The following is a 20,388-nucleotide window of genomic DNA, read 5'->3' on the forward strand; positions in this document are numbered from 1 at the left end:
ACCCTTGACCTATAGATATGTAGATACTACTTTGACTGCACCTGACAGGATCATTTTTTTAAATTTCTGACAGAAGAATAATCGTGAGAGAAGGGGTCCTGAAAAGTGAAGGATTAGGGGAGAATAGGTAACTTTTAAAATTGTATTGTATAGCCCTTTTCTATAATTACTAGGACCCTCTTTTCCAAGGTAATAGACCTCCAAATGTCCGTGAAATGGGCTAGCTTGTCTCCATACAAAGGAAGGGAGGCATCCTTGCCAATTGCTCCACAACTCGTAATCCTCAGGTCAAAGCTCAGACCTTAGGTCTGGATTGGAGAGCAGTCAGCTGGACAGACGATGCCTTCGACATCTTGACGGGTTTAATAGGAGGATCCAACAAAACAGGAATAGGAGCCAGAACCGACAAAAACCCTAATCCCTGGGATCGTTTAGGCATTTTATTCTTGCTAGTCAAAGCAACTGGAGCTGAAACAGGCCTCTTAGTCTTCAGCTCTGGTGATCTCCCAGAACCCAACAGTTAGCAGCAAGAGCTTCTTTAAGCAGGAGCGCTAGCAGTCTGTTTTGTGTCTCCTGTAAAGGTCTGGGAAATAGAAGGACAGGGGCCTTCCCCAAGGCACTTAAGGCACCTAACATGATTGTCTGGCACTGGGAAGACATCTGGACATGAAGCACCACTCTTAAAACCTGGCTGCTGCTGTTTCTTCAGTTCCACCATTACAAAGAACCGACCCTACAAACTCTGCTAGCTAACTACACTGTAGCTGCCTTAAAACTACACTTAACACTAAAACAAACAACTATTGCAAACTATCCAAAGGTACTGAATAGGAGAGAACCCTGAATCCGATAGACACTTCTATCTGGCACAGTGGCTGGAAGGTACTGAGACAGTAGAGGCCGCAGTGCCGCCTTGTGTAAGCTCACTATCGGAACGTTTGGAGATGCTATAGGAAGCCGCAAGAAGGGGTGCCACAAGCTATAGCAGCCAGTGCTTGGAGAAGGTTCTACCATTAGGCTGCACTGGGCAGTGCAAAACCCATAAGCGGGCATGTGCAGAGCCAGTCGAAGCAGAATAACAAGTTGTTCTTCGAGTGCTTGCTCATGTCGATTCCATTCTAGGTGTGTGCGCGCCCACGTGTGTAGCCGTCGGAGGTTTTTGCTTTAGTGGTACCCGTAGGGCCGGCTGTAGCGCCCATGCCGTGGTATGTTAGGCACTGCTGGCCCTCGCCCTCTCAGCTCGTTCTTCAGAGCGCCTTTCTTGCTTGTCAAGAGCAAGGGGTTTTCTTCCATCGGACTTTGGTCCTTTGTTAATTGTAGTTAGTGTTAAGTAGTGTAGTTAGCTGTTAGCTAAGGTCCCTGCTGAGACTTTGCTCCAGGCGGGGCATGCCCCAAGCTCCCAGGTTTAAGCCCTGCTCTGTCTGCGGCAGGCCTATGCCTGTGAGTGTCCCCCACGACAGCTGCCATAAGTGCTCGGGGGAATTACATTAAGGAACGTTGCTGGAACTGTAAGAACTTTTATGGTACCCAGAAGGAGAGGGACATTCGCCTCAGAGCCCTTCTGATGGAGTCCACTCTCCGCCCGGCTTCCGAGCCCTCTGCACAGGGCACACCAAGTACTTTGGCCTCCATGCGCAGTGCGCCACTGGCGCCCAGCTCCTCTCAGCACTGTTCATACATTGATACAACGCGGCCATTCCGTAAGTCAACACAGTTGTTTGTTGCTGTCACGGACAGGATGAAGGGCTGCCCGGTGTCAGCCCAGAGAATTTCGTCTTGGATCACGGCGTGCATCCGCCAGTACTAGGAGCTGGCAAAAGTGGCCCCGCCAGTGATTGTGACAGCTCATTGCACTAGAGCGCAGGCGTCTTTGGCAGCCTTTCTGGCACAGGTGCTGATTCAAGGGTTCTGTCGGGTTGCCACCTGGTCGTCTGTCCATATGTTCGCGTTGCACTACATGCTGACTCAGCAGGCGTGAGATGATGTCGGCTTTGGCAGAGCTGTAGTACAAGCTGCACGACGGTGAACTCCGAGCCCACCTCCATTGATACTGCTTGTGAGTCACCTAGAATGGAATCGAAATGAGCAAGCACTCGAAGAAGAAAAAACCTGCCTTTCGTAACTTGTTCTTTGAGATGTGTTGCTCATGTCCATTCCATTACCCGCCCTCCTGCTCCTCTGTCGGAGTTGTTGGCAAGAAGGAACTGAGAGGGCGTGGGCCGGCAGCGCCTAATATACCGTAATGGGCGCGGCACGCCAGAGGGTGCTACAGCCGGCCCTAAGGGTACCACTAAGGCAAAAATCTCCGATGGCCGCACATATGGGCGCGCGCACACCTAGAATGGAATCGACATGAGCAGCACATCTCGAAGTACAACAGTTACGAAAGGTAGGTAACCGGGTTTTTTTATTAAATGGCTTTAGATTTCGCCACACAAAAGAACTTTTCTGATAGATTGGCAGTGATGCCATGAACCTGCCTTGTAATCATGCTGGGGGCTGACCACTTCCTTTCATTGTTAATAAATTAAATCTCAAGGCAGAGCCTTTCTAGAAGTTTATTGTACTGCTTGGGTGACTAATAGCACTTAGTCCTTGGCTTTGTTTAGGCATTCTCCTGTGCTGACATTACCCAAGGTTTCTCTTCATTTCAATGGAAAGACCCACAGGACTCAGTCTTCTTCCATCTCCTGTGAAACCTTGTCAAATCTTTGTTTAATTGTCCAGAATTGTAGTGTGTTATTGCTTGCTGTTCTCGTGTGGATAATTCACTTAGAGTTGAACATTTGGAGGATGATGGTGTTATAGTAGCATCCAAAGGGCTGTACAGACAAATAGAAAAATAAAGTCCCTCTCCAAATAACTTACCATCTAATTTAAGGCAAGATGCAACCAGTGAAGGTAACAACCAGGAGGAGGAAATAAGGAAGGGAAGATGAGGGGAATTGTAGAAGAATCACTTGGTTACATAGGCTGGTTGTGTGCACAACTGAGTTGTTCTGAGTAAAGGATATTTATTTTTGTTTCTATAAAAATAAATAATATCCTCTTAACACTGGCTACACATCAGCCTGGCCATCTTTAGTTGATTAGTTGGGGATGATTTCTTGTAGGGGAGGAAGCATAAGTAGGTCCTGGAGAGTAATTTGATGATGATTTTTAGTATAAGGAAGTAAAAAATAAACCCAGTTGATTCTGAATCCTGTCCCATACTGTAATACTTGTTAAGCTTGTTCTGTGCACATTTATACAAAGTAAATAACTGAGGGTTTTTTTTTTTTAAAATTCTGTTCTTCTGTGTTTGTTTTGTAGGTTGCCCTGGAAATGCTGCTGTTGAGGAAGCCAGTAAGATTGAAGTGTCATCCTTTGGCAAATTACCATTATGCTGGTAGGTGTTTCTTAACAATCTGTATGTATGTATTTACATTTATAAAAAAGCACAGGGAAGCACACATAATTTTGAGTAAAATTAAAGCTACAGGCCACCTGATTCTTTTGTTCTTTCTCTTTGTTTAGAGTAATGGAGGTTTTTCCTCTCTTTGGCATAATTTCTGGTCAGGTTTTTGTAACCAGACAGTACTTGGCTACATTAATACTACTTTGGTTTGTTTCATGTCAAGGAAAAAAAGATGGTGAAATAAACTATGTTAATTTGGTATATTAATCTGTAAACTATGCTGGTGTATAAAATAAAGATTCTAAATAAAGAGTTGATGCTACAAAAAACATCTGGTAGCACCTCGAATTATCATCTCCTATAACTAAAAGGGAAAATTCTTAATAATGGAGAGATGAATCTTTAGATTGCAAGAATACTCTTCCTTGTTTTTTGCGGGTTTTTGGTACATCATTGTTCTTAATAGATATTTGTAACAATTTAGGCTAATTTCTGCCATTAATTAAGATCCAAAACTGATTGAAATTCTTGGCGTTCTTGTTAAAGATCTAGCTTGCTGTGTAACTTGGGGCTGGTCCCTTAGCCTCTTTATACCAAAGTGTTATTGTTGTACAATCTTACCTTCCTCATATGGAGGTTGTGATGCTTAAATATTTGTAAGGACATTTATGGTCATTTCATGAAAAGTGCAAAGTTCAGCTTGGAGTATAACACTTGCAAGAGTTTTCACAGTTACTGAATGCAGATTCATTGTTTGCATAGATCTAGCCTAAAACAAACAGATTTAGCTCTTCTACTTAGCAATCATAATGGGAGTCTCCTCTTGTTCATAGTTTGAAAATACTTTGATACATATACCCTGGCCAGCTATTTAGATGTATGTGCTGTTACTAAAGATTACATGATAAAAACGATAGGTGAGGGCAGGTCCCTTCTCACCCCACAACCTCATATCCTGTGTCTAAGCCAACCCAGGTTCTATAGTAAGATTTCTTGTCTGAGCCTAGCCATTGTCTCCACCTTGCACTCAAAAGGAAACAATCCAGGAATCTCCTGATGCTTGGATAATCAAAATGTACGAGGCCAAATTCTGGCTTCGGGTCAGAGCCCATTGTGCTACCTAGGTAGTGCAGATGAGCTCAATTTTGTCTGTGGCAACCCAGGGTAGAGCTCTCCACTGGTATAATGTTTGCAGCCTGGCACGTATGCCAGCTGCCATCCCAAAATAGGGGCATGAAGAGTTGCACTGTATTATGGTGATCCTCCACTGGTGTTACTTGGAGCAATCCCTAGGTTGCTCTAAAACACCAGGAAAGACTCATACTGTCCCAGTTTATCAGGCAGCTCCATGATTGCCATGCCTCTGCTCTTGGCCAAATGGAGCTTAGATGCAGGGGGAAGTCTGGTCCACAGTTTCTCTCCTTTTAAGGATAAATTAACAGCTTGAAATTCATTATGAAAATATGTGTGCAGTCTTAACAAGATTAGGAACTAAAAAGACACTGTGCCTTTATGTGGGTGCTGTTTGGATGGAAGGGGGGTGGCAGGTGCTTTTCCTGAGCAGTTCCTTTGAGTGGAAGATTCTCTTTCCCACCAAGAGAAAACCAATTGTCATTCCCACAGAAGACTGAAGAGAGAAAATTGTCATTTATTTTTTTCTTGCAGAAGAGATACTTCTATTGCAAGAAAACTCCCTACTCTGTTACTTGGTTACTGCCAGTGATGTCTGCAGCCCTGGTCTCTAGTCACCTAATATTGTTTGGATCTGTAATTAGCCGATAAGAGTGAAATAAAGATCAGAATCTTGAAGAGAGATTTTGGCAAGTGGTTAAAGGCTGGGAAGTGCTAGATTTTAAGAATTCATCTTCGTTCAAACAAATTTCTATCATTTTATGCAAGCGGTTCACAATGACAAAGGCAACACAAGAGGAGGCTCTTGTTTTCTTCACATTCCGCACAAGATAGAATTCCAGTTAAATGCTAATAACTGCCAACTAGTAGACAGCTGTGGGCATCAGAGTACCCTGTTGTTTGCCAGGTGGAGTGAAGGGACCAGAATTTCTCAAGCAGACAAAGAAACCTGAACATTAGAGTCAGTACACTACATGATGAATTATAATCTCTCCAATCCACGTTTAAACCCCATTAAAATACAAAAAGCCAAAGTACAAAACTGCTCTCTGAAGTTCTTCAATGCACTATACAGTTGTATCTCATATTGACAATCCTTTTCTGGCTATTTACAGGGTTTAAATGGTAGTTTATTTGGTGATTATTGGTCAGTCAGCTGCTCTAGGCATATGGGATTTGTTATTGCAGGAAAATAATCTAACTGCAAAAATTAGTTGAATTGAAACTTTATATGTTTAGTGGCATTTGGATTAATAATTTGTATGTTTTGGTCCGTGTTCTCCCCCCCCCCCCCATATAAATTTGATTTATCACAGCTCCTTGGTGCATATGTATACATTAAAGCAGAGCTAGATCAAAACAGAACATAATTCTGACTCATGAAAATGCAAACAATTCCCCAAATATGAGAGATTCATAATCCCCCTTAAAATACATTTCAGGCAAAAGAATGAGTGAGTAAGTGGGCTTTGAACTATACTTCGAAAGTCAGACGTCATCAGGCTAATGAGGGAAGGAAATATCAGGGGGTAGCCGTGTTAGTCTGTATTTACAAAAACAACAAGGAGTCTGGTAGCACCTTAAAGACTAACAGATTTATTTGGGCTTAAGCTTTTGTGGGTAAAAACGTCACTTCTTCAGATGCATAGAGTGAAAGTTACAGATGCAGGCATTATATACTGACACATGGAGAGCAGGGAGTTACTTCGCAAGTGGAGAACCAGTGTTGACAGGGCCAATTCAATCAGGGTGGATGTAGTCCACTCCCAATAATAGATGAGGAGGTGTCAATTCCAGGAGAGGAAAAGCTGCTTCTGTAATGAGCCAGCCACTCCCAGTCCCTATTCAAACCCAGATTAATGGTGTTAAATTTGCAAATGAATTTTAGTTCTGCTGTTTTTCTTTGAAGTCTGTTTCTGAAGTTTTTTTGTTCAATGATAGTGACTTTTAAATCTGTAATAGAATGACCAGGGAGATTGAAGTGTTCACTTACTGGCTTATGTATGTTACCATCCTGATGTCCGATTTGTGTCCATTTATTCTTTTGCGGAGGGACTATACGGTTTGGCCAACATACATGGCAGAGGAGCATTGCTGGCACATGATGTCATATATAACATTAGTGGATGTGCAGGTGAATGAGCCCTTGATGGTATGGCTGATGTGGTTGGGTCCTCTGACAGTGTCGCCAGAGTAGATATGGGGACATAGTAGGCAATGAGGTTTGCTACAGGGATTGGTTCCTGGGTTGGTGTTTCTGTGGTGTGGTGTGTAGTTGCTGGTGAGTATTTGCTTCAGGTTGGGGGGTTGTCTGTAAGCGAGGACTGGCCTGCTTCCCAAGGTCTGTGAGAGTGAGGGATCATTTTCCAGGATAGGTTGTAGATCGTGGATAATGTGCTGGAGAGGTTTTAGCTGGGGGCTGTATGTGATGGCCAGTGGTGTTCTGTTGTTGTCCTTGTTGGGCCTGTCCTGTAGTAGGTGATTTCTGGGTACCTGTCTTGCTCTGTCAATCTGTTTCCTTACTTCCCCAGGTGGGTATTGTAGTTTTACAAATGCTTGATAAAGATCTTGTAGGTGTTTGTCTCTGTCTGAGGGGTTGGAGCAAATTCGGTTCTATCTTAGGGCTTGGCTGTAGACAATGGATCGTGTGATGTGTCTTGGATGGAAGCTGGAGGCATGTAGGTAAGTATAGCAGTCAGTAGGTTTCTGGTATAGGGTGGTGTTTATGCGACCATCACTTATTTGCACTGTAGTGTCCAGGTAGTGGATCTCTTGTGTGGTCTGGTCCAGGCTGAGGTTGATGGTGGGGTGGAAATTGTTGAAGGAAATATGAAATTTTAGGGCTCCTCACCCATCCACCAAGAATGGTGGACATTCTAAACTGAGGACTATTAGCCATAACACTCCAGTTTGTTTATTTTAGAGACAATTGTGACATTCAGAAAGAGGTGGTCTCTAAAATAGTCCAGATCCAAAACAAAAGCTCTGTTATAGTCCTTTGAGCTGCACCAGGATTTTGTTTGTTTGGGCATTGGAACTTCTCAACTCTGCAGTGCTCTCACTTTAGGAATACATAAGAGAGACAGACCACATTAAACAGCAATGTGCTCCTATCAGAGTTTGTAGACATCTAATACATAGGGCACTTTTTGTATGTAGGCCATATACCATGTTGTGTTCCTCATGCTACACATATAATGGGCCTGAACTGGCCCACTGAAATGATTGATTCAGAACCAGTGCTTCCTTCTCCCTCCCCCCTCCCCCCCATTTTGCAGAAGAGCTTTACTGTCAGTCAGTCAGTGCAGTAACCATCTCCGTATGGCAAATACAATGGAATATAGGATGAATTGCTGAAATATAAAGACCTGCTTTAAAAACTGATCTGTATTCCAAGGTCTCAGTTCTATCTTACTGCATTGCAGATCCTCTATACGCACTCTGTTTCCCACAGCCAGCAAGTACAAAGTCAGTTTCCCAGCAACCAGAGTTAAAAACAGCTTTTCTCCTGTTACTTTTCCTACAGAGGTTTTATCCTAGTTAATTAGGCTGCTTTAATTAATCCTAATATTCATATTAGGGCCCCTGCTGATAACACCACAACTTCCAGGAAACAATACAAAGCCTGAATCCCCCTAGGTGTACAGTAAATTAACCTTTAGTTCATTGTAATAATTCATAAGAAAAGAAGAGACAAATGAAGGAGTTTGCTGAAGCTCATGCTTCAGCATCTTTTTAAAAAAGCATTAAAGATGTACTAGTTTGAGTAATAACTCACAGCAGTTTTCATACCAAGATCTCAAAAGAGCAATAAAAAATAACTAAACTTCACTACATTCCACTGAGATAAGTATTGTTCCCATTTTAACAGATTAATAAAGTGAGGCACAGAAGGGTGGAGTAGTAAATTTGCACAAGACCACGTCAGGTAAACAAGCAGAGAGACTAGAGTGATGAGCTGCTCAAGGGGAGAATTAGGCGTATATGAAGGTTATGCAAATAGGGGAAAATACTAAGTAGTAGAGATCCAGAATTGGAGAAATGGCTGCATACAAAGCAATGAGTCAGAAGACAATCCTGAGGGGATAACAGAACAATGAATGAAACTCATCCTGTGAGGTCAGTCCCATTGTACAAGGGCCATACAAAAAGATTTCATATAAACGTATATAGAAATTGCTAATATTGCTTTCTCCCTGATATGAGAAATTCCTTCAGAGAACAAAAGGATAAATATCACTGAAGAGAAGCGAAATGCTGTCTCAGTCGTCACAACTGAAGATATTGGGAAGATAGATAGGTGTTCTAGGTCTACTCTTTTCAGTTAATAAAATTGAGGCACTGTTTCTTCGATTAAGAATGTCAAAAGGGAGGTGCAGGAGCAAATTGATAAGTATAGGATGAAACTGAAAAGCAATAAAAACTGAAAGTTGATAAAAGGATATACATGTTTATACAAGGCATAATTAGTCCATGGAGCGCAGTGCCACAGGATGGCAGAAAGAACTTAGTAGAACTCAGAAAAGGGTGATATATATAATGAGAACATCCACAGTTGTATTGCACAGGATTTTTAAAAGTGCTAAAAACCCTGAAGTTTTGGAACATAAACCAACTACTAACAGAGTTAAGAAGCAACATCGGACATGGGCAGATTATCCTACAACTGTCCACTATAAGGTTTCTTGCACCTTCCTCTGAAACATTTAGTGCTGTCCACTTGCAGAGAGAATACTGGTCTGATCCAGGAGAGCAGCTTCTGTGTTCCTCGTTTTTGACTAATACCCACTAAGGATTTCAGCGAGAGCACCAACTCGCCTTAAGTGGTTCATACTAGATTTCAGCACTGATATTCAGAGATGAAAATTTATTTTTTCCTGGGCAGTCAATCTAGCAAAGTAAATACATAATAATAATACTTGGTGCCTTCCATCCCAGCATCTCAAAGCACGTTGCCATTTCTGCCACACTCCTATGAAGTTGTTAAGTACCATCCCCATTTTGGAGATGGAAGGGACTGAATCACAGAGAAACCATTTGTCCAGGATCTCTAAATGAATGTTTCATGGCAGGGATTACAAGCAAGCAGTCCCGACTCCCAGTCCCCTGCTCTAACAGACTGACTATCATACGAACAAAGATGGAGGCTGGCAATTAGAGGACAAGTTGTTTATAATTATTTCATTTGTTTTAGGATCTGACATGTGGACACCTCTAGAAAGAAGGCTGTTTAACAAAGCATTATCCACTTACAGCAAAGATTTTATTTTTGTACAGAAAATGGTAAGGAGGCTTCTCTTTTGGTGTTTGCCATTTATTATCTTTTGCTCTTTATTTGCCACATTCAGTTTGAATCTGACCTCCTGCTCTTCACCCCTTAGTGATGGACTGACTCATTGCAATCACAGAACCAATGGAAGTTAGAGATTGCATGATGAATGAAGAATTCAGCTCACTGTGTGTGTGTGTGCGTGTGCGCACACGCACCAATAGGACATTAGAAATTTAGTTACATTTTAAAGTAACAATAAACTCTAGTGTTCTCGCTCAGTCTGTTTTTAAAACCCAAATCTGTCAACATGACTCTCAAAAGCCTGAACAGAACAGCACAAGACAAAAATAAATGGCGGAAACTGGTTGACACCCTGTGCACCTGAAAGTGTGGGAGGAGAAAGAAAGAAAACTCAGGCATAACTAAAAGGATTTTCATTGGGCCACCAAAAAATACCTTTCCAGCCTAGACTGGGTCTGAGGGGGCTGATACTTCAAGGTGTTGAGAGCTCTTGGTACCTTATATTGGACCTGTGCTTCTGTGTCAGCCGATTATCCAAGTTTCATGTAATACTGAGTTAGTGTCTCTCAGTATAGTAGCTTTTTAGGATCAGATCATGAAATTATGGCACCAGGTCACTGTGGTGATGAAACACCACACTTAGTATCCGAGAGATAATAAAGGCGGTATGTTCTGGGGCATGTTTTTGGTATTCTACCCCCAAAGAAGGAAAGATGGGAAGCTGACATCTCTCTGGGGGCAGAGCTGAGGTATCTCAATTGTCATTATCCATGCTCAAAATGTTTGGGTTTGTGTAAGTTAAACTTTAATTCTAAGTTTCGTGGTTTCTAATGGTTGTTTTGCTTAGAGGGAGTGGGGTGTTACACCACCACAATATTCTTCTGAGAATTTTTACCCGTCAGTTACTGCTGTGTACCATCAGTCAACACTGATAGAGCCCCGCCCGGATAGAAAAATGTGTATCCACATCCAGTCCCCAAAACTTGTCTACCCTCTCCCCCTTTTCTTCCACAGACCCGTCCGCCAGGCCAGGCCAGCATAGAGCCCAGCTGGGTGGCCCTAGGGAGCCACTGCAGACCTTCCACCTGCCCACAGGGGGCGGGCTGAGAGCAGCCCCCAGTCGTGTCCCCACCCCCCAGGCTCCAACCCAGCTCCGGTGGGGGTGGATTCATGTGCCCTGGAACCTCAGCCCAGCCACAGTAAGAGCTGGGCAGGCAGCTGTGAGCAACCACGGTGCGGACCCTCCACCCACCCTGGGTGGGGAGCCTCGGGGGCAGGGCCATGGGCCGGGGGGCTGCTCAGGCTCCCTGTCCAGGGCAAGTGGAGGGTCCACTGCGGCTGGAGCCAGGTCGGGGAGAGCCATGCAGGCAGCTGTGAGCCTAGGTCCCTCCACCTGCTCTGGTGAGTCTGTGCTACAGCTCCACAACCCTGTGCAGATACAAAATTTGTATCCGCATCCGAGCTGCTATCCGCAAAAATGGTCCACGGATATAAAGCGGATACCCACGGATTTGCAGGGCTCTAAACACCGTAGTGGAGTTTTTGTCTGAGAGTATCTTATAGGAGTGTTCACAAAGCAACCACATTAAAACTCAGATTTGTAGTTTATCTTGGACTGCAGAAATGAAAAAAGACTGGGCTGTCAGAAATTGTTGTCTGTTGTTTTTATTATTTTTGTTTCTCATAGACAGGTAAAAACAAAATAGACGTTTTAACATTTTGTTATTGGAATATTTGTATTATTGCTTGACACTATAGGTTAAGTCTAAGACAGTTGCACAGTGTGTGGAATACTACTATACTTGGAAGAAAATCATGCGTCTGGGACGGAAACACAGAACACGTCTAGCAGAAATAAGAGATGAATGCCTGGTGAGCCTTAAAAAATAAACATAAAACTGTAATACCTGTATAAAAAAAAAAAAAAAAAAAATTGTGTGTGCATGTGTGGAAGAGGGCAGGGCGTGTAATGCAGTTTCATTCATCTTTCTAATGGTGGAAACTGAAATGTATTCATGATACAAGCACTTCTACCACTGTATATCAAATTCTGGTCTAGAAACATGCATGTCCTATGTATGCTTTTGCTGCTGGTAGCACTGTAACAGAAAAATATGTGCACACTTTCCTAGATGCATGCATATGTGTATGTGGATATGTATAGAATTGCTACTGTAATTTTCAGTGTATGAAAAGTTGGATGGTTACTCCTATAGACTATTGGCTTGTGTCTTTGGAGAGGTAATTTACCTACACTGGCAAGAAAGTCTTAGTTTGCATGTGAGTTCAGTGCCACTGTTATTTGAGCATTCTTAAGTAGACACTTCTTTTAGCAGGTAATTTTGCTAGTGTGTGTGTGTGCATGTTATATATTGCCACCCAGATCAATATGAAGCATTGCATGCTGGGATATTTAGACACAACAGATTTATAATAAAGAAGAGGGCAGTTTTGTGTCATATTGTAGAACTCCATGCAGCTATGGATAGATGATCATTTTGTTATGAATAAAACATGGAAAGTCCTCCATTGTGGGACAAACAAAAATGTTACAGCAAGAACCCTGAAGGAAGAGACTGATGCTGTGTTTCAGAACTGTCACTAGTTTTATGCCTTTCCTTTATTCTTGTAAGAAATTTTTAGTCTTCCTTAAATTTAATTTTAATTTCAGACAAGTGGGGAAGAGGAAGATTTAGAGGATGAGGAGGAGATGGAAGAAGAAAGAAAATCTGTAAAGGAAGAGGAAAGTGAAATGCAGAAATCTCCTGAACCACCACCTATAGGTCTTGGTGCACCTGTAGACCTGCCACCCCTTCAAAGTCTTACGTTTTCTGCAGCCTCTTTTATCTGTGAAATGCCAAACTGTGGTGCTGTAAGTGTATTTGATATCTTTAAAGCATATGGGGGGCAGTATTGTGATGGACTCAAAAGACTAAGGTTCTGCTTTTGGCCTTGCCACTGGTCTGCTGGGCAAGTCATTTCACCGCTCTGTGTCTTAGATTTCCCATCTATAAAAGAGGGATAAAATACTTAGTCCCTTTTAAAGTACTTTGAGATGTATGGATGAAAAGCATCATATAAGATCTAGATATTTTTGCATATTAGAAGGATAATATAATGAAATAACTGGGAATGCCACTCATTATGGTACATTTCTGTTTCTATAATGAGTAAATCTTTAACTTCAACTAGGGATAATTGAGAACAGAATTGGCTAAATGTGTTGTTTGTATCATTAACCAGTGCAGTTGTTTATATATCAATATAATGTAAATTAAATGTATTTCTCTTTCTGAGCTGCTGGTCTAATGGAGTTTGGTTTTTTCCTTAGGTGTTCAGCTCCAGACAAGCACTAAATGGCCACGCTCGCATTCATGGTGGTACAAACCAGGTGACAAAACCACGATGCACTGGTCCAGGTACAAAGCAAAAGTCTGGCACGCAGAGTGGATACTGCTCAGTCAAGAGTTCCCCTGCCCACAGCACAACAAGTGGCGAGACAGACCCAACAACAATTTTTCCTTGTAAAGAGTGTGGCAAGTAAGAGAATATATCTGTCTATAATAGTACAGAAAGTTTGTCTGCTCATGTTCCAAAGAAATAGAACTTCAACAAGTTTCTAGTAATTATTTATTTTCCCATGGTTGCTTCAAAGGAGTATTAGTTTCCTTTGACATATTGTGACATTTTCCTTTCCCCATCCACCAAAAAAACCCAACAAAAAACAGCCATTGGAATGCACCCACAAGCCACATACCCTAATCTGTTTTGAGAAAGTGCTTTGGATATCATTTGAGAGCTTTGGACAGTTTGCCTACTGCATTCAGTCTTTCAATTTCCTGGTAGTCCCTATGCAAGAGTTATGCTTCCTGGTTCCAGCAGAGGGAGGCAGATAACTCTAGCATTTTTGTTGATATCAAAGTCTCCTCATTTGGGTTCTGTTTCCAGGAGGCGTAAAACGCTCAGTTGGCTCAACTGATATAGTTTCTGTTCAGCTGATGTGGTGTTCTGGACATCTGAAGTGTTTGAAATATAATACATAAAATCAATACAGCCACATCAAGTGACTTGGCTACGTCTGTACCTGCCCACAAAGGTTGAAGTCTTAAAAGCCACTTTCATGAAAGTGTCACATAAAGCAGACATTTTGGGTGCAGATACTAATCAAATCTTGAAAAGTTTTCAAAATTGCAAAGTCTGATACTATTCCAGGATAAACCAGCTGAGCAGTTTAATAGTGTCAAGGTCTCTACTCTAAGTAGCTGGGTTTTGAAACGTTAGGATTTCAATTCTGTATTCCGTGGGCAGTCTTCACAGAACTCTTCACTTCAGCAAAAGTCAACCATGATTTGGAAAGCCTGACTGATGATTGTTGTGTTTGGAGTTGGCAGTGCTGCAGTAGATTGATGTGATATCCTAGGAGTGGGTAGCTAAAAAGCATAAATTAACCCTTCCAAAAGAGGGAGGAAGGATGCTCCAGCGGTTAGGGCACTAGCCGGGGACTCCCAAAACTTGGATTCAGTTTCCTATTCCACCACTGACTTCCTGTGTGACTGTGAGCAAATCAATTAGGGTGGTATATAGGTGCCTAAATACTTTATGAATCCCACCCTTAGTCTCTTTCTGCCTCAGTTTTCACATCCGTAAAATGGGGATATTAGCGCACTCTTACCTGATAGGGGTGTTTGGAGGATAAGTGTATTGACAATTGTGAGGCACTCAGATACAGCAGCAATTGGGTTCATATAAATGTTTAAATGAAGAGAGCATACAATTGTCTGTATTATTATTAGATTGCAGAAACCTGATGATCGCTCCCTGAAATCCTCCAAGTTGTACATAGATTTCTCTTCACCATCATCTCTTTCAAGACAAGGAAGCAAAGCACATCAGTGTGTTTTTGAATAGAGGCAATAGGATGTCATCTGAAATGTTCTTTCTTCTCTTGAAATTTTAGGGTGTTTTTCAAAATCAAAAGTCGCAATGCTCATATGAAGACCCACAGACAACAGGAAGAACAGCAAAGGCAGAAGGCTCAGAAAGCTGCTGTTGCAGCAGAAATGGCAGCCACTATTGCAAGAACTACTGGGCCAGTTGGACATGATGTGATCCCCCTGGATCACTTGAGTTTGATTAAACACGTTGAGCATGTAGATGACCTTGAAGATGATGTTGTTCCGGAGTTAGGAGATGTCATGGAAGAGACTGAAGTCATGAATGCTGACCTCTTGTTGGATGATGAAGATGCAGATTTACTTCAGGATGATGCTGAGTTGTAAATGTAGAGTTGTCACATGCAGACAGCTACTGAAAACATCCTGAATGTATCAGTCAGGAAACCTGGACAACCTGTTTATTTCCCATTGATTTTAAACTACCTGTTTAAAAATGGTAATTCTTTTATCCAGGTCTAGGGAAAAGATATGCTTCCCACCCATTTTTTAATCAGTTTGTTTGTTGGGGGAAAAATAAATAATTGGCACAAATATTCTTATAAGGTGTTTTATCTGGGTTCTGCTTCACTGAGATTATTCAAAACCACAAATATAACAGAGAAATTCATGTTTCTATTTCCATTTCTTTCCAGCCTTTTTATGGGAGGAACTTTAATCTTTAACTCTTCAGAAATTTCTTATTCTCAGTTCAGTATAACCTGGACTGTTTCATTTTACATGTCTCATTTTGGTCCTATTTACCAGGAAGGAGCTATTGTTGTGCACTTCTGACTGGATTAATTGCCTACAATGGATCTTGCAGTGTTTTTCTGATAGTACTCCATATTTGTTGGAGATGCTGACTTGATGTGTTCTTCTGTTTTGCATTCTTGTTGTATCTGTAACAAAAAAAATCTGACTAAATATGAAATAATTACAAGAGTGACTATCATCCATTCAGCAGAACACTGCTCAACCTGTACCTGTTAGTCTGCTTGCAAAATATATTGTTTATACTGTACATTTTAGAGCTTCCATTTTAATAGGATTCAAAAGAGAGAGATCCACTGGTTTCTGAATGACCTAGTCTGAGAATTGAAGATGATTCTATAGTGGTTCACTTCAGTTAAAGTGTGGCAAAAACTCACATCCTCTAATTGGAACACTGGAATAGGAGCCCTGCCTTTGTAATTGGGCAGAACTGTAGATACCGTCTATTGTGACAATAAATCACGCTGTTCAGTAGCTATCCCAGAGGTTTTAGAGGTTTTGTACAGTCGAGCAGTGCAGGAGCATGTTCCAGAAGACAGTAAATATCAAGAGACATTCTTTCCCCACAGACAGAAGCGGGGAGGGATGTTGTTGATATATCTACTCTTTCAAAAGAACACTTCTGGAAATTTTAACTGCCCCTCTCCCCCATTTTTTTTTTCCTTTGGCCAAGATCTGCACACAAGATCTCTCTAACCTTATCTGTATTGACCTTGGTTTGGCACATTCTCCACAGATACATACACAGTACTGGATTCATAAAGTTGCACCTAAACCACATGCAGGATTAGACAGTGCTTGGGTGCACGACCTTTTCATTTCTAAGGGACAGTTTTTGAGCTCTTCTTGATATAAAATGCTATAAATGTTTGGGAGGCTTCACTGATAACAACACTGATGCTCTCGTGAATCCTGCATAGGAGAACAGTACTGCAAATTTTATAACACATTTGTATGTAAATCATTTCAGATCTTCCCCATTCCTTCCATTTTTTTACAATAAGAATATTTCATTCATTTGCCACAATATCTGACAATTTGTGGCGTCATAAAATGTAGTCTTAACCAGAGCAAGCAAGATGTTGGGCCTGGTTCTCCACAGTCATTCCCTTGTATACTTACACCTGTACAAAATGAATACAAAATGGGGGTAGAATACTATCAAATAGTGTTTCTTCACTCACCATAGACAGGTGTAAATGACCATGCAAGGTGCAAAGGCTGTGAGAATCAGGACCGGTGTCTACACAGGATTATTACTTGAGTAAAGAGACCATTTTTGTGTTAAAGCCAAACATACAAGGCCAAAGCCTCAAGTTCTTACTCAGAGTCAAATGCCCTGCTAATCAAGAATGACCCTTGTAGGTAAGTTGAAACCACTCATCATTTTAAAGTTGCAAGTTTCCTGTGAATTCTTTGTTGGTGGGTGGAGTTTCCTCCCCTTCCACCCCCCTTTCTGTGAAACAACAGATGGTTTCACCCACTATGTCTATGAATCTCAGGATATCTGACAGAAGGCCTTATGTCCCTGCACTTCCAATTGACTCTGCCATGCCCTGGAGCATTCTGGACTCCGGGCAGTCCACAGAAGTTTAGACTCTTGTGAGTGGAGTCTACAGACATTTAAGTATTTGCAGGATCAGGGCCTGTGTATGCAGTAACTTGCATTGGAGTCTGTGGGCTTAAAGTGGAAAGACTTGACTAGAGCCCATCCTCTCTCCTCCCCTCCAAACTTATGGAACTTTGAACCCTAAGGGCTCCTCTGTGAAGGGACTTCTTCAGTAGAGTTGGAGAGAATGTGGAAGTGGCACTCCTCATGTGTTGGTAGGAAGGAGTCTGCATATAGAGAGTCTTGAAGGGACAATCCTGCCGAACTCAGGCAAAACTTTCATTGCCGTCAATGGGAGTTTTGCCGGAAGAAGAATTGAGTACAAATATTGTAGAAATTTTTGGATTTGACCCCCACAGAAGTAATTAAAAAAAAAAAAAAAAAAAAAAAACCATCTGGGTTCCTTCTAACTAAAGATTTGCCAGATGTCTGTGTTAAATCCACATAACTATCCCCTAGATCTCCAAGATGAAACAGGCATACTTTAATTTTACACCCATGATAAAAATTAGTTGAAAATAACCAAAGAAATTGCCTATAAAGAATGCAGATTCCTGAAATAGTATTAAATAAGTTAGGCCTCAAACACTGACTCCATATTCTTAAAATGTTGCACAGTCTGATGTTCTACAGATGCTGTTCTGCCTAGATGTATCTAAATGTGGTTTCGTTTTATTTCAGAAAAGTTGTTTTCTTGCTAATAGTTGCTGATGTAAAACTATGTATTATGGGATGGTTTCACTATTGGATTTAGTCCTTTGGTAAAGTCTGTACATAGAAAATCAATATATTTTATGAAAAAAATCATCTTATTTTCAAATATATTTAACTGATATATTTTATTAGAAGGTTGTAAATATTTTAGGAGCTCTAGTGTAAAAATATATATATACTTTTGGGTGGGAAAGCAATGGAAATAAAAACTACATATTTAATGTAGTTTGTGATCTCTTCCAGATATAGCTTCATATTATTAGCATCTGACTTGCATGCAATTTAACTTCAGGATGTAACTTATTCAGATTTGCACTAGGATGGCTTAATTTCACAACTTAATATTTGTTTTGGTTTTTTTGATGGTTTTTGTTTGGATTCCATATACTTGGTACATATCAAAAAGCACTATGTATAGAATATTCAGTACTATTTCTTTTGTAACAAATAATTGTTGTATTTGTAAATCAAAGGGTTTTATGTAACAGTTTGCCAAAAAGAGGACAGTATTTTCTAGTGAATTTTATACTTTTGATAAAATGTAGTTTGTTGGGTTTTGCTACCGTGATGAAAATTTCTTTTAAATAAATTAATCTGTTAAAAAATTGGGGGGTTGACAACAAAGTTATATATATGTAATAATATACACATAGTTTACTTTATAGATGCTTTTTAAAAGAGCATTCCTTAATTCTGCTATATGGCACTGGTAAGGCCGCAGCTGGAGTACTGTGTCCATTTCTGGGTCCCAACCTTTAGGAAAGATGTGGACAAATGGGAGGGAGTCCAGAGGAGAGTAACAAAAAATATGATAAAAGGTTTAGAAAACCTGACCTATGATGAAAGATTACAAAAACTGGGCATGTTTAGTCTTAAGAAAAGAAGACTATGGGAAGGAGGGTGACCGGATACATCTTTAAAAATATTAAGGACTGTGATCAATTGTTCTCCATGTCCACTGAAGGTAGGACAAAGTCCTGCAGCAAAGGAGATTTAGGTTAGATATTAGGGAAAACTTTCTAACTACAAGGGTAGTTAAGCTCTGGAACTGTGGAATCCCCATGGGAAGTTTTTTAAAACATGTTGGTAAGCACGTCAGGGATGATCTAGGCTCTGTCCTTCCACAGTGTAGATAGCTGGACTTGATGGTCCCTTCCAGATCTACATTTCTAAGATTCTCTGATTCTATATCTGGTAACTAGGATTCCTAAATCATTCCAGTAAAAAGTGTTTTGTTTCCCCTACCGCCTCCCCATCTTAGTGTTAACATTTTTGGTATAGTTAGTCACAGTAAGTCTTCTCTCTCTAATACTTCTATTTCTAATATTTTTAAAATTCTGACGTGCCATAGCCCTAAAACAAACAATAGTGTATTTAATCTTGTTTTGGAAACAAATCTGTCAAATAAATAACTAAAGATCTCTGTCCTATCTTACATCTGGTATAGTCTTGTCTAAACATTTCTGCTGCTGACATATGCTTACTTGCATATTTTGGAATGTTCTACAACTAGAATCCAAATCCAGAAAGAGCTTCCCTTTACTTCTTTCTCACTCCCTTGAAAATTCCATATCAAAGGCCCTAAAACTGCATTCCTTGTATATCTGAAACTCCCATTGACTCCAGTGTAAGTTTTGGGTGCACAAAAAATACAGAAGCCGAATTATATTACTAGTATGTAGTGCTTGTTAATATATTACTATATATTTTTTCTGGAAATGATGGAAAAACTGATTTTTTTTTGGAGGGATGTGGTTAAGGAGCATCTAGTAACCTGTCAAAGAATAGGGAGGTCATTCTATGATGTGGTGGCATGAAAACAGCCCCGAGCAAGGTGTGAAAGTTTAATTGTAATCATGTTTGGCTGAGTACAGAGTTTATTGGGTTAAGAAATTTGCACATGCTCAGGGGCTCTATAAAGGGAGAAATGTGTGTGCACCTGTATATTTAATCACTATTTGTGTAAAGCACTTTAAGCAAACAGTGCGGTTTGTCTTATTTCAGTCTAGTGAAGTATGAGAATTAGTTGTCAGTTTCAAAAGCTTTGCACGGAGTTCTAATACAGCTATAAATCATTTTAGGCAAATGTAGCTGCTTTTACTTTTGATTGTGTTGTCTTAAGTTTGTAGTTAATCACAAACCGGAGCTTGGGTACGTACAGATAAGGTCCCTGTGCACTGCTGACTATTGCAAAGTCTGTCATTGTTCCTACGTTGCACTAGTGACGATGGCCTCCAGCGCTGTTATGCAAGGCCCATTCCAAACATAAGGAGACAAGCACTGGCCTAAAGCGATTGTAATCGAAGCGCTGAAAGAGCAGCTGACCAGCCCGCGCTGCTGGGCAAAGCGCAACCTAACGGAGAGGCTACGGCAGAGACAAAATAGGTTTGTGGGATCCCGGTGGCGCGGAGACGCTTTTGAGCCGCACTCCGCGTGTCCCGGCTCGAGACGAGCTGGAACCGATTAACACGCGGCTCAAGGACCCGTCGGGATCAGCCGGCCGAGCAGCAGCCCCCGCCCCATCCCGCTCCTGCGTGGG

The 20,388-nt window shown here is 41.2% G+C and overlaps 1 protein-coding gene across 7 annotated transcripts in view; it reads left to right on the forward strand.

Moving 5' to 3' along the window:
• Positions 1-18,511, forward strand: part of TRERF1 (transcriptional regulating factor 1) — a 140,273-nt gene extending 121,762 nt beyond the window's left edge. For all 7 annotated transcript variants that reach the window (XM_034764495.1, XM_034764501.1, XM_034764500.1 and 4 more), the window contains 6 exons: positions 3,313-3,388; positions 9,723-9,811; positions 11,580-11,693; positions 12,493-12,693; positions 13,153-13,361; positions 14,779-18,511. In XM_034764495.1, the coding sequence (XP_034620386.1) occupies positions 3,313-3,388; positions 9,723-9,811; positions 11,580-11,693; positions 12,493-12,693; positions 13,153-13,361; positions 14,779-15,100 (1,011 nt within the window). In that variant the 3' untranslated portion in view covers positions 15,101-18,511. The remainder of the gene's footprint in view (positions 1-3,312; positions 3,389-9,722; positions 9,812-11,579; positions 11,694-12,492; positions 12,694-13,152; positions 13,362-14,778) is intronic.
• The last annotated feature ends 1,877 nt before the right edge of the window (positions 18,512-20,388 follow it).

The sequence above is a fragment of the Trachemys scripta genome, chromosome 3 (genome assembly GCF_013100865.1).
Source record: "Trachemys scripta elegans isolate TJP31775 chromosome 3, CAS_Tse_1.0, whole genome shotgun sequence".
NCBI lineage: Eukaryota > Metazoa > Chordata > Testudines > Emydidae > Trachemys > Trachemys scripta.